Source organism: Triturus cristatus, chromosome 6 (assembly GCF_964204655.1).
Source record: "Triturus cristatus chromosome 6, aTriCri1.1, whole genome shotgun sequence".
In the NCBI taxonomy this organism is placed as follows: Eukaryota; Metazoa; Chordata; class Amphibia; order Caudata; family Salamandridae; genus Triturus; species Triturus cristatus.
Genome location: NC_140589.1, coordinates 384683064 through 384698303, shown reverse-complemented (window position 1 = coordinate 384698303; position 15240 = coordinate 384683064). Strand labels below are relative to the sequence as shown.

The 15240-nt window shown below is 41.9% G+C and overlaps 1 protein-coding gene across 2 annotated transcripts in view; it reads right to left on the bottom strand.

Annotated features, from left to right (window-relative positions):
• The window catches only part of PXDN (peroxidasin), a 565162-nt gene that overhangs the window by 199748 nt on the left and 350174 nt on the right, over positions 1-15240 (bottom strand). For both annotated transcript variants that reach the window (XM_085610787.1, XM_085610786.1), the window contains one exon: positions 8530-8642. In XM_085610787.1, coding sequence (XP_085466913.1) covers positions 8530-8642 — 113 coding nt within the window. The remainder of the gene's footprint in view (positions 1-8529; positions 8643-15240) is intronic.

Genomic DNA, 15240 nt, shown 5'->3' with positions numbered 1-15240 from the left:
ATCACCAACTTCCCAGCTTTCAGGGACAAGCAGACTTTTGTCAGAAAACCAAAAATCTTTACACAGTTTTGGCATTTTTCTGGGACATAGCCTATTTTTACTATTTTTTGTGCTTTCAACATCCTTCCAGTTAATGGTAGAAATGGGTATGAAAGCAATAATGGATCCTGAAAAACTATACATTTTAGAAACATAGACAACATTCTGAATTCAGCAAGGGGTCATATGTGTAGATCCTTCAAGGTTTTTTTTACAGAAACAAACAGTTGAATATAGGAAAAATTGAAAATTAGTTGAAAAAAACAGACATTTGTGCCAACATTTTCACCTGTAACTTCTAAATGTGACAGCTGTTTGAAAGCAGTATACCGTTACATCAGCTTGACCTTTCTGGTTGTAGGGATATATAGGACTTGTAGGCTCACGAAGAACCCGACGAATCCAGAGCCAATAACTGAGCAGCGTCTTGCAATGTTTTTCATTATGTTCCGGGTATATAGCGATTAATTTGGGAAAATATATACATGGAAAAATCAGTAGGAAAGACACCTATGTATTTCTGAAATTGGAACTAAATATAGAGTTTAAAAACAGTAGATATTTGCACATTTCCGAAATTGTGAGTACCCATAATAGCATGAGAATTATAGGTCATTTTTCAAAATGACTTATTTTTTACACATTGTCTTTCATTTGGAAGGCAGAAATGCATCGAAAGTTAATAGGTAATAACAGTTGCTCTACAATTCTGTGCTACCTTAAGTCTCCCTATAAAAATGGTACCTCACTTGTGTGGGTAGGCCTAGTGCCTGCGACAGGAAACAGTCCAAAACGCAACGTGGACACACTATTTTTACAGTGAAAACAGACCCTTTTTTTTGCAAAGTGCCTAGCTGTAGTTTTTTTAACCCTAGCTCTGCCGGCACCTAGGGAAACCTAGCAAACCTATACATTTTTTTTTTTAAACTAGAAACTCAAGGGAATCCAGGATAGGGTGACTTGACTGCCTCTCACTAGGTTCTTTCACCCAGAATCCCTTGCGAACCTCACAAGTTGTCACAAAAAAACCCCTTTTCCTCACATTTCTGTGGTGGAAAGTTCTGGAATCTGCGTGGATTCACAAACTTCACCCACCCCGCATTCCCCAAAGTCGTCAGAGAAAAATGGTACCTCACTTATGTGGGTAGGCCTAGTGCCCGCGACAGAAAAACAGCCCAAAACGCAACGTGGACACACCATATTTTCACTGTGAAAACTGACCCATTTTTTGCAAAGTGCTTAGCTGTAGTTTATGAACCCTAGCTCTACCGGCACCTAGGGAAACCTAGCAAACCTATACATTTTTGAAAATTAGACACCCAGGGGAATCCAGGATGGGGTGACTTGACTGGCTCTCACCAAGTTCTGTTACCCAGATTCCCTTGAAAACCTCAAAATTTGTAAAAAGAAAAAAAAAACATTTTCCTCACATTTATGTGGTGGAAAGTTATGGAATATGCGTGGATCCACAAAATTCCACCCACCCCGCATTCCCCAAAGTCTTCAGAGAAAAATGGTACCTCACTTGTGTGGGTAGGCCTAGTGCTAGCGAAAGGAAATGGCCCAAAACGCAGCGTGGACGCGCCACGTTTTCACAGTGAAAACTGACCTTTTTTTCAAAAGTGCCTAGCTGTAGATTTTGAACCCTAGATCTGCCGGCACCTAGGGAAACCTAGCAAACCTATACATTTCTGAAAACTAGACACCGGGGGATTCCAGGGAGGTATAGCTTGCATGGATCCCCCAACGTTTTCTTACCCAACATCCCCTGCAAACCTCAAATTTAGTTGAAACAAAATCACTTTTCCCACACATTTTTGTGTGCGAAAGTTGTGGCATCACCGGGCTAACACAAATTTCCTACCACCCAGCGTTCCCCCAAAAATGGTGCCTCACTTGTGTGGGAGACCCAAGTACCCGCGACAGGCAAGGGCCCAAAACGTATTGAGGCAACATCAAAATTGCCTATCACAAAACGACCTGGTTTTGCAAGGAGGGGTCACCTGGGTTTTTGACCCCGTGCTCGGTGGCCAGCTAGGGAAACCTACCAAACCCGGGGGATTATAGGGAGGTATGGCGTGCGTGGCTCTTCCAACGTTTTCTTACCCAGAATCCGCTGCACACTTCAAATGAAAAAAATACTTTTTCTACACATTTTTGTGTGGGAAAGTTGTGGCATCACCGGTCTGACACAACTGTCCTACCACCCAGCGTTCCCCCAGGTCTTCCAATAAAAATGGTGCCTCACTCGTGTGGGAGGCCCTAGAACCCGCTGGGGGATCCACGCAATCCATACCTCCCAGAAATCCCCTGGGTGTCTAGTTTTCAGAAATGTGTGGGATTGGTAGGTTTCCATAGAGGGCCACAGAGCCCGGGCCAAAAACTCATGGGACCCCCCTTGAAAACCAGGTTGGTTTGCGATAGGTAATTTTGATGTCGCCTCACTAGGTTTTGGGCCCTTGCCTGTCGCGGGTACTTGACCCACCCACTCGATTGAGGTACCATTTTTATCGGGAGACCTGGGGGAATGCTGTGTAGAAGGAAATTTGTGGATCCACGCAGATTCCAGAACTTTCCCACAACAGAATTGTGAGGAAAATGTGTTTTTTTCTTTTTTACAAAGTTTGGGGTTTGCAAGGGATTCTGGGTAACAGGACCTGGTGAGAGCCAGACAACTCACCCCATCCTGAATTCTCCATGGTGACTAGTTTTCAAAAATGTACAGGTTTGCTAGGTTTCCCTATGTGCCAGCTGCGCCAGGGCCCAAAATCCACAGGTAGGCACATTACTAAAAACAAGTCCGTGCCTAGTGGGCTTTCTGCCGCCCCGGGGAGGGGGGCAGGGGAGGGAGGTGGGGGGGGAGAGTCGAGTTCACCGTGATAAGCCCCCGCAGGGGGCAGAAAGACTGTGGCTATTTTTTGTTGGGGTGGGGGCAGTGGTATGCCCATTTTGGGCAGTCCCCACGCATAAAAAAGCCTGCGTAATCGCAGGCACCTAGTGGGCTTTCGGCAGATCTGGGGACACTGCCCCCATCTGCCCTCCCGGGGGGGCAGAAAGATCGGAATTTCTCGGGGGGGGGGGGGTTTGGGGGTTGGGTTACTGTCATGCCCACTTTGGGCAGCCCTTACCCCTACATGAATAAAAAAAAAAAATCCCTGGTTTCTAGTGAGCTACAGCTCCCATCTGCCTCCCGTGGAAGCAGAAAGACTGTAATTTTGGCAGGAGGGTGGGGCATTGGCATGCTCGTTTTGGGCAGCCCCACCCTAATTACATATGGCAACAAGAAAATCCCTGGCGGCTTTCTGCCTGAAGGCTCATTTCAGTTTTGGTTTCAGTGAAATGACGTCAGCGCGACGTGCGCGCTGATCATCATTTTACTGAAACGGGGGTGGATGGGCCTCAGGAGCTGGGGAAGCTCTTCCTCAGCTCCCGAGGCTACAGGGGAGAAATAGAAATCGCTCTGGTGCCTGCACCAGAGGGATTTCTGGTGCCATGTGCCATGACAGTCGTGAGCACGCGAGCACCGTTGCGCACGACGGCTCCCGGCCGTCGTGCGCATGAAAGGGGTCAATAGAAGATGGGACATTTAAATACTTGCAAGACTGAATGGTGTGACCTATCCTACAAATGAATACCACTTAATAGGACAGAAATGAAGTTCTGGGTAATACACACTCAGGTGTTGCCAAGTTAAATGTGATTGAAACTACTCTTTGGAGTACTTCCACTGTGCCCTGAGGGCTGAAAAATGTTAAAACAATCACTGCATCTGGAATTACCTTTAAAGCACGGACCATTTATTTCGTCATTTCAGATATTACACACACAGAAAATGAGTTGCCACCATGTGCTTTGTGTATCACGGGAGTCATATCTACAGTAAGGAAAAGAGATTACACTCATCTCAGTGATTATTGCTTTGTTGAAGCTGGGTAGGCAGAAGTTCCCTTACTGGGTCAATCAGTTTGTCCAAATTGCTGGTTTCCTAACTATGCATCTAGCCAGCGAATAGATTTCGGTGTGAAGGTCTGATCCCAAAAGTGGTTCGTATTGCTTTATACTTTGGGTTGCAAAGAAAAGTAAATACAACACAGACATGCAAACTAAGATAAATACTCAAAGGGATGTGCATTTTAAATGGAATGAACCATTTGATTTTCTTTCTACTGTCTCTACGTGGATACAGGAGATTTTTCAAACTAGCTCGACATGAGTAAATTATTTTAGGCTGTGAGACAACTGGTCTGTGGTAAGCATCTACAGAGAAATCAAATGGACAACAAGATTCCACAATCACAGGAATATCTAAACAGTGCTGCATTGGATTAAGAAGTGGATGGGGTTATGTGCTCCTCTGCTGTAACGCAGGAGATTTTGGGCAGCAACCCCAGCACCAAATACTACTGCTTTGCCATAAATAAGGATGCAAGTAAAGGGGCAATGGTGGCAGTCTCATAGAGAAGGCATTGCTTCAGGGTTCTGCCCAGCCATATTAGCAGGTGAAAGATAGCTCAATGTGAGCAAGGCAGAGAGATATCAAAGGAATTAGAATTTCAGCCATATGCAAATGCCATAACGTACCAAAGGCACTCTAGCCACTTCCTCTCAGGGGGTCGGAAATTGGTGCTTCTTGAGAAGAATACAGAAGTGGATCATATATCTGAACTAGGCCTTGCTCAGAAGCAGAGGATTAAAGCAGCTGTGATGAACAAAAGATGCCTGGGTGTAGGAAAATGCCCCTATTTGTCATGGTCACCCCCACTTTATGCCATTGGTACTGGTGTTTTCTTGAATGATGGGCACTGGTTCTCTCCTAAGCAGGCCCCAGTGCCAGTGCTCTTTCCCTAAAAACAAGGTAAAATAGACTTATTGTTGCACAAGTGGCACACGCTTTGGCACCCCTGTAAGTCCCTAGTAAGTGGTACACCTGGTACCTAGGGCATGGGTAATAAAGAGGGTCCCTAAGAGCTGCAGGATGTATTATGCCACCCTAAGCGAACCCCATACAAACTGCTTGCAGGATGCTATTGCAGACTGCGTGTCCTGGTGCAAACCATGAGTGAAAACCCTACATGCATGCCAAAGTCACTGCATGTAATATATGTCAGTCACCCCTACAGCAGGCCTTGTAGCCCTAAGGTGGGTGCATTATATTATATGTGAGGGCATATCTGCTCATGTTGTCTAGTTCAATTCATCTTAAGTATATTTACTAAGCATTGATCATTGCGACTTTCCCGGCTACATGATAGCTTTACCAAAGTCTATGAGGTTTGGTTTCAAACATCTTGCGTTAATAAACTGTACTGTTGCCAGTATAATATTTATTATGACATGCACCCAAGGGCATCTGAGAGGTGCCACCTGAAAAACCTACTACTATCTAGTATGCTTACTGTCTTGTATTGTCCAGCCTGCCACCACAGGGATGTGTCTGACCCCATGCAGGTAACAGCCCATGTCCTCTGAGGCCAGAAACAATGCCTACTCCAGAAGAAGGTGTTCACACCTCCTCCAGCAGGATGGCTAGTGATTTAGCATATCAAGGCCAGAGTCATCAAAGCCCCTGCTGCCTTGTAATGTGACCTTGCTTTCCCCAGCCCTGGGAGATGCCACCCCCTACCCTGAGGCCCATTTGGCACAAGGACAGGTGGGAAATTAGCTATGCTAGTAGGTGTGCTGCACCACCAGGCTAGTCACACCCTTAAGGCGGGCTACCTGATGTGCTACACAAGAGGAGGGTTCCATCATTTCGTTTTGGTGGAATTAGGAACGTGGGGCCAGGGTTATGCCCAGTCCTTACTGGAAGTGGTCATGTAGGTGGTGTAGTGACCCCACTGGTAAATTGCCCATTGGCTACTAAACTTCACTCCCCTTAACACCCCTAAAACCAGTATTTAGTTGCCCACCAGGAACACAGATTCACCAGAATAAAAAAGAATAAGGACAAAGAAGAGCAGAAGAATACAAGAACTGTGGAATAGCTGTGGACTTGGCACCAAATCCTGCCTGCTTGGTCCTCACCCGACAGTTGCAAAGAGCTGACTTGTCATGCAGCTGTGCATCCACCAAAAGCCAGCATCTCCCTTGAAGTGGAGGAGCCACTTCCCTGCAGGCTGAAGGCACAGACCACAACCAGGAGGAGATCACTGTGCTCCAGGAGATCAGATACATCTCCCCACCAGGTTTGAAGACAATAGGACCCCCAGGAGCCACCCTGCAACAATACATATGGTACCAGATCCCTTGCAGCAACCAAGGCCTGTTCAGTGTCCAGCCCAGACACCAACGCCAACAAGACTAACCAACCGACGTGGGACATCAGCACTAGCAAGGCCATCACTGAGAGTGGCCCTGCTGGCCTGTTTTGTCCCCATTTCCAGGTCTACCCAAAAAGTGAGGGAGTTCATCGCAAGCGACCCCTCAGGTTCACATCATGAGTTTGAGCCTACCGATGGTGCTCACTTGCCCCTGAGACCTTCAAAAACTAGCCCCTCTTTGGGTTCTGACAGATTTGGCCAAATGGATGTCATTTGGGGGAAGTCCAGGTCACAGCTGCGACCTCTAGCTTGCTTACTGCAACTCCTTGCACTTTCTTTGCCACCCCTTGGCCTCAGAGTGGCAAATCGTTTGTAGCATTGAGCAAACTGGAGGTCACAGCTGTGACCCCCGACTACTCCCAAATGACGGCCATGTTTGTCCACAAGTCCCCACTTGCAGCACTTACTTTTCTGTTACAGGTTTTCTCCATAGACGTCAGCAGTACCTTCCCTTGCATCCAGCACCTCTGCACCCAGAAACACCGGGGCAGGTAAATCGAAACTGCTGGAGGTTCCAAGGCCCTTGGCTCCTACGTACCTTAAGTCCAGAAGAACAACCCCATAACTCAATTGAAAGTACCCCTATGCAGTGTATGTTTCTCGCATAGGATAACATTACCGTGCAAATCGAACATCTGTATTTTCTGTGTGTCTGAAAATCACTAACTCGAAAAGTACTTACCTAATCTTATGGCTCTTGATGTCTAAATTAATATAAAAATGTACGTTATTTTTCTAAATTGGTGTCGGATTTCCTTATTGAGTGTGTGTCTCATTTATTGATTATGTGTGTGCAACAAATGCCTAACACTCCACTCTGATAAGCCTAAGTCTGCTCAATCACACTATGACAAACAGAGCACCTTGCTATTGTTAAAGAAAGCCCCTGTACACTGATGAGGGATACCGAGACTCTCTGTACAGTGCACCTCATTTTAGTACCCTAGATAGAAAGCCAGCTTCCTACACTGGGGATCAAGGAATAGGGGTGTACAGAATTAAAAAAAGTTTCAGAAGGGTTCTGAAAGAGGTTCCAGTCCCACTCTTCTTCGCAGAACTATATAACACAGCAACATGAATTCACCTAGAACCAGTACGGAATAAAGAACATCCTTTGGCTCAGGTTGCGAAAAAAATAAAATTATTCTGGATGAATACATTCTATGGTATCACTGTGACAAATAAGGGAGAAAAAATGCTCTTAGTTACAAGTTTGTGCTGGAAAGTTAACGACACTAAGGAATATCTCCTTTAAAATAAAATATGCAAACCTAACTTTAGCAGTGTCACTGCAGTTATCAATTAAGCACAGCCATACCAAAATATAAAAAAATGTAAACCAGTAGTTATTATATGCAGGTGACCATATGCTAGGCCGGCTGGCATGGACTGGGGGGACGGAGCGGGTGGTAGTGGGAAAAGGGGTAAAAGAAAAAAAAAATGTGCTTCCTCGCTGCATCTCTCCTCATTGTCCCTCTGCTCCGGAACAGGAAGCACCCAGGCTCCCCTCAGTCAATCACAACGTTACAATGCTTTGGTCTGAGCGCTGTGGTTAGGTGTTCAGCCAGAGAATAGGAGCCTGCGCATGTTCTCTAATGCAGCCTGGGTGGAGAACATGCAAAGTACGCATTACTGTTTGGCCGGCCCGAGAGGCCGGCCAAACAGTCATTGAGCACTCACGGAGTGCCCACCAGTCCTCCCACCTGCCCGAAGAGCAGAGCAGCCCCGTACAGCCCCACCGCAACAGGAACAAATAAAATGATAATAACAATGAGTTATCATTTTATTTTTCCTTTATTTCTGTTGCTGAAAGCAGTGGGGCAATGCTTCTCCGCCTTAGCGGAGGAGCCACCACATATGAAACATGGAAAAAGCACAGATTCACATATACAAATTTTAGCTCTAGCACGATTTACACCATGCGGTTTACGGTAGATAAATATACAGCAGCTTCCTAATCAACATTCTTAGAACCATTCCATTGAACATTTAAAAGGAATACCAAACTTTAACATTTTAGTTCAGTGACACTTATTAATACATGCTTGAAATCGACTTACTGACTAGCATGCACAAATGTGTCCTCTACAATAAAAACGTATTCACAAAAAAAAAGTGATCTTCATTTTGAACATTTATTTCACCTCAAAGAAACTGAGCTAAAAACTACCTTATTCCATGTTATCACTGGCTCTGGCTCTCCATGTGCGCTGCAAGGAATCTGAACATTCCTTCCAATATCAACTGTCATATCACTTGGCGCGTTAGCAAAGACTGGGGTAACTAAAACATAAACCAGATTTTTCCGTTTTAGTGCGAACGTTTAACATAAAACCCCACAAAGCATTGTTAAGCAATTCTATCAGTATTACAAAACCACAAAAACATGATTATCCATAATACCATGAACAGACTTTGTAAATAAAAAAATTCGACATACCAGCATCAGTAGTTCAGATGATTAATAACAGATATTGAGAAGGAAGCAGCATTTTTATTGGCTCCTATCCAGTCGATAACTACTCAGGAAATTCATCGCTAATACCTTTGACAGCCCAGTCACAGCGCACATAGCACTATGTCTTCTTCCCATATCAGCTGCCTTGAAGATCACAGAATTCTCATAAAACCAATGTGAGTGTGCACCTACCTCATACAATGTGACTTCAGTGGGAGACATGCCGGAGAAAACAGCTTTAGAGTCATTGAGTTTACTGTGCAGAAGGCTGAATATGTAAATTAACATGGTTCTCATCTCTGTTGCAGCAAGTTCCGGAAATAAAAGTGTATATGTTTAAAATGGCACCAGTATGTGAAAATCGTGCAGCTCGTGAAAGTTTTGACTGTTTTAAAATATTAACCTCATTGTTCTGTCACTGTTACTTATTTTAAGATAGGTTTTCATTACCTTTGAATGCAGTTCTTCATAAAATGTAAAGAGCGGCATTTTATTGGCAAGGACTAGGTATTTTTAAATGCATTTCTACATATGCATATCACAATCAAAATTATTTTGAAGCAGGTGCATGATCATACAGGGAGAGTTATCTACTGAAAAAGTTAAATTGGGGAAAGGAAAAAGAATGTCCAACCAGATTCTTATTCTAAGGACCTTTCTAGCAATAGGAGCACAAATGTATTTATTTTAACTATTAAATAATTCTGCAAATAGCATCCAGAACCTATGAAAATCTATTGCTCTACATAGGAATGGAAGTTTAATAAAACCTCTGCCTACTAAAATGTTACTGTCTTATAATAAAGGAAATATTAAGCAGGATGGTTAGTCTAAGAAAACAGATTTTAAAAGAGAATGCTACACAAAAGTAGGATTCTCACTTTAATGATTTTAGCCTTTTAAAAATATGTGACACCATAAATGACTAAAAATACACAATTCCAATGTCTAAGCAGCTGGTTTCATATATACATTAAAAGCTCAAAGGTCATTTACGTCATACTGTTTAATAGGAAAGGCTTTTAATTCAACAGCTCCTTTTCCAACCAACTGGTGTTCAAGAGTGGGTAACTTTCATCTTGGCTACACAATGTTAGCATTCTAGTTATTTATTACAATTCAGAGGTGAAGCTACAGCAGAGCACTAGGGCTTCAACTGACAAGACTGCTGCTGAGGCTGAAGTACACATTTTACTCTGCATGACAGATTTTTTTCTGACATGAATAAGAAACATGTGTGGAATTTCTTGAAAATGTGTGCTTATTTAAGCTTTCTAGAAGACTTACATAATTTCTAATACAAAATAAAACCTCTCATTTTTGTTCATTTACTGCACTCACCTTCAGGGGGAAGTTCAAATCAACAGCCTCTATTCCAATAAAATGGCATTAAGATGTGCCTTATATTTGTCGGGAATACAGAATGCTGGCTTTCTTGTTGCACATTAGACATATGATGAAGCTGCAGCAGGACACTGATGAATCAATTGAGAGCCTACTGCTGTTGTGGAAATGCATATTTCACACAGCATGTCAGACTAATTTCTTCACATGGCTGAGGAAGATAATTGATGAATTTACAGAATAAGTATCCTCATTTTAGCTTCTGTAGCACTTACCCATCATTTTCATGAGAAAATAAGGAGAGGAAACTGCTTCCTCTGAAACATGGTTCCCCAAATCATAGCAGAGAATAAGCATTTTCACAGGTGAAATCACCTTAAAATGCAGCACAATTATTATGGCACCACCGAAAAACAATTTATATTGTGACAAAATCTGTTTTCACCCTTCTGTAGCTTCCTTTCTGTTACCCCCAAAACCAGACAATCACTATAATGCTTTTCAATGGGACAAAAAACGTGTCAGACCTCGTCACCAAAATAGAAATCCAATAGGAATACTTCGTAAAACCTTCCACCTAAATAGTCCAATGAAAAACAAACCTTTTAAAGATTTTCTGATTTCTGAATGTTACACTAAATTGGAAGGGTCTGACTTACAATAGCAATATTACCAAAAAGAGAGTGCACGCCTATGTAGTTATTAACCAGAGTGGAGGAGGGCCAGTGGAAAATCTGAGTCAACCTGATTACATAGCTAACCAGGAGCGCCCTCCCACTTGGATAATATTGCTTAATTGATTCACATCTGGTGAATAATCCCACCATCTGTTGGTTAGGTTTTGTCATTACTTTCTGTAGGAAACACAAAAACTAAGCATTGACTGTGTATTTCTTTAACATGGAAACCACAATGCCCCCTGATGTCAACACCATTGTAATTTTTTGTTTTTTTACTTCAACACGTGTATTAAACAGCTTGTGTTATGTATGAACCTTCTTAGCAGTCCTTTCAATTCATGGAATGACTGGGTATATCTCATGGTACTTTATAACACATACATCTACAAAACACATTTTTGAAGTATAACTTTTTCTTTTCTAATATGAATGTGTAGCAGATTCATAAACTGCACAGGAACATTATATCAGCATTCAGTCGCATGAAAGAGAAAGATTTTATGCTGGAGTGGAAACAAAGGTATTCCTAAATACCCCTTCTAAAATAGCAATAATAGTCATGCACAGTAGTGTTGTTTCAAACTATATAGAGATTTGTGTTCCATGTTTTCTCTCTGCTTTGATCTTTTAAAGGGGATTTTCCAAAGAAAATTAAAGTAGCTCCCTTCAAACATGTTGGACGTGCTCTTGGAAAACCTGAAAGACATCTTTTGGCTTCAGTGTAGCACAAATAACTATAATGTACTATCAAATTTGCAAAACATGATTTGTAATAGGGTTTCCTTTTCGCTAGTGTGTAAATGTAGCACATAAATATTGCTGACAATAAAAATGTAATTGAAATTGATTAAGATCAATGCAATTGCTGATACAATTGATGATCAAATATCATTATGTATTCCCTCTAGAAAAGCACTGAAGACAAGTATTTTAAATATTGAAGGAGGATCTAGATTCCATATATATGTTGCTAGATGTATCCTAAGGGATGGGTGATGCAGTTCTTATAATAGATGAACTATGCATGCTGGTTTATTTTGAACTGTTGGCTACAAAGCAGCAATTCCCATAGAAGACACAATATTACAAATCTCTCTTCAACACAAACTTGTGGTACATTTTCTAACTTCCTAGTGAATGGTTATACACTTTTGGAATGAGGTAATTTACTGAAACTCAAATATTTTAGAGCAAAGACTCTAAATTGAGGGAACCAACATTCGGATGTGAATAGTCTTTGTGAATACTATCAGCAAGTCGATATGTGCTGGGAACTTACGGTATGGGACTACTGGCACCTATAATAAATTGGGAAACGGTTGCTCAGACCATATTGCAACAATGAAAATGACTCATCAATGTTGCCTTGGCTTGCTCAGACCCGATATATGAGTTATACATGGGTAAAAAAAATAATAATAATTAAAATGTTGTGTGCCCATCAACATTTCATTAGACATAGTGATCTTATGGGCATGTGGAAGCTCATCCAGGGTAGGTCTGCAGGGTGGGAGCCTAGACAGAATACTGGAAATGTTAACCCTTAACTTTGTACCCTCTATGGTTCAAATTAGAGCTGAGAATTGGGCAGAGGAAAATAAAGAGGGAGAGGAAATGTATAAACAGTAACCAGTCAATGTATTGTATGCAAGGAAAACATTTTCCACAGCATCAAGCGTCAAAAAATATGTTAGCAAAAAAGTGAAAGTCTTATAGTTGTAACATCATGATCATTCAAGAGAGAGGGCATCAAGAAATGCAGGAAGCGTGTTAAATCTGTGGTGAGTGAATTGAAAACTGATCATCATGCTAATTAAATTGAATCTGCAAACACGGGCCTGCATTCAAGTTCTTTGCATGGTTTCTCATACCACTTCCTGTTTTGTAGATCATACCACAGGCAACGCTGATGTATAGACCATTCAAAGCTAGTCCTCATGCAAGAGTGGGATGCCATGATGGTTCCCATCTCCTTGCAGGGTTACCAAAGTTATCAGCCTGCAGTGCATTGTATGGTGACCTTCCCATTAGAAACCTACACTGCTTGTTCTCCCTGAAATACAAATAGAACTAGGAAAGTGGCCACCAATGCTTTGTGAAACAGCCACAGACACTACAGTGAGCATATTAGAGGCACAAACGAGAAACATATTTAACTCTGGACACTGTTTCTCTCAAGAGTTTGTTGATTACAATGTATACTTCAGCAAAAGTGAGCGACATGCCTTGCATCTTTTTATAGTGCCTCCCTCAGTTGTTCCTGTACAAACGGGGGTTCCTCTCACAAACATTCACTGTTCACCATTGAGAAAGACATGTTGATCTCTCTAGGGTAATCTTTAAGTACCTCTGTAGAAATATACGGATCAGCAAAATTACATCATTGCTCTTCAAAGTAAATGCTATCACTGTAACCGTGATTTACTTGGAGCTTTGCTTAATTTTTGCTATTTTACCTACTGCACAGTGATTTCGGGTTCGGGTAACCAAATCTATGGATTGGGGGGCTCACATCACAAAATCAATGTTAAGACTAGCACAAACTTCAGGAGGCATCATGAAGGTTTTTAATAAGTCCAGTAAAAGAATTGTTAGTCCAGCAGTTGAAATATATAGGGCTCAGGCAAGGGGTGGAGCTTTGTATGGTGCAGAGTTATGGGGCCACCTAAATATATCTAAATTATTGAAGGTGGAGAACCAATACTTGAGACAGTTATTTAGACTGCCCTGCAGTACCCCCCTGGTCCCGCTACGCCTGGATACAGGTATAACATCAATAGCTGAAGTAGCGGGACTTAAGCCCATAATGTATTGGCGACGTTTGTGGACTACCCCCGAGCTAATTCCATATAGGGAGGAGCTCTCAGAGGTATTAAGGTCTTGTGGTGCTATAAAAATCCCATGGTTTGACCATATAAAGCTTCTCGTAACTAGCCTGGGCCTAGGAGATTGCTGGCTTGACCCTGAGTCTGCCTGTTTGCAAACATCAAAGGGTCAAATGAAGGCATGCTATAGTGATTACAGATTAACACAACTTAATATTTCTTCTGGGACCGGGAAATGTACTAGTGCCTTTCTAGAAATTAAAGCATTTCCTTGTTTTGAACCAGCAATAGATCTTATTACTCCACCTGCAGCCAGGAAGCTCTACCTACAATTCAGACACGGGGTACTACCATTGCGTTGTTTTACATCTAAATGGAGTAACCAAAATCTGACCCATTGTCCAATGTGTGATTGCCCCGAGGAAACAGAGCTCCATGTTTTCTTTTGCTGTGCTGGATACCAGAAGACTAGGAGCCGTTGGTTGGCTCAGATTTGCAGGAATCTTGGCACCAAGTCCTGTCTTGAAGCTTTTAGGATTCTGAAATCTGACACGGGTATCCCAATAGTTTATTCGGTGGCCGGTTTTTTGTTTTCAGTATGGTGCACTAGAAGGGCCCTTTTGTAATCCCAGAATGAAAATTGATTGTTTGTTAACAAATGCTGTATACCTATCTCCCGCTATTCATTCATGCAATACTTTTAAATATAGGAACCTCTGTTTCCTTATTTTACCAAGAATTTCTTTTTAGTTAATTTATATATTTATTGCGCCATGAACTCTCTGACTAAATTGTGTCATCTTCTGTCCAAATTTTATGTCTCAAGGACTTATGAATTACTAAAATCTGAAATTGTATGTTTATTTGTATTGTTTTTATCTATTTGTCGTTTTTTTTTATGCACTTTTTAGGACATTTTGTCCGAAATAAAGTTTTGTTGATGATGATGATTTCGGGTTCCATCACTGCATGGCAGCTCACCAGTTCTTGAAGCTGGCATGCACAATGGGCTGCCTGCTCTCAGTAGTGTGCTCAGTAATACAATATAAAAAGGTTTAGCCAAAGAAAACATGGCATTTGGAGATCCTGTTTATGTTGTCCTTTATCTCAGTAATATCTAATGAAATACTTTGGAAGAGCATAAAAAGCAACAGCAACACTGTCAATACAACACATTTTAGTATTGCTTTGTTTTTAGGGTGTGAGGGCAGGGCTTATTGAACTATTACCAATGTATAGTCTAGTTAACAAATGATACTAATACAAAATGTTAGTTTCAAATCCTTAATAGTCCAAGTTTTGCTTGGCTGGTATCTGTAGAAAGCGGGCCAAATAAACACAAACAATCAAGAGCAAGATATATCACTGACGGTGGAAGCCACTCATTAGCTCGAGGACTCATAAAACTTTTGTACTGTCAAAATCGCTGGCCTGCACTGTAATGACCTAGTCTGCATGACCTAATCTATGTGAAATATCTGGCAGAAATAGATGCTGACAAAACATTCTATGAGGACGGAATGTGGCACATACATTGCTCCTTATCAGATTGAGTTCCAAGTAGAATAGTCAAA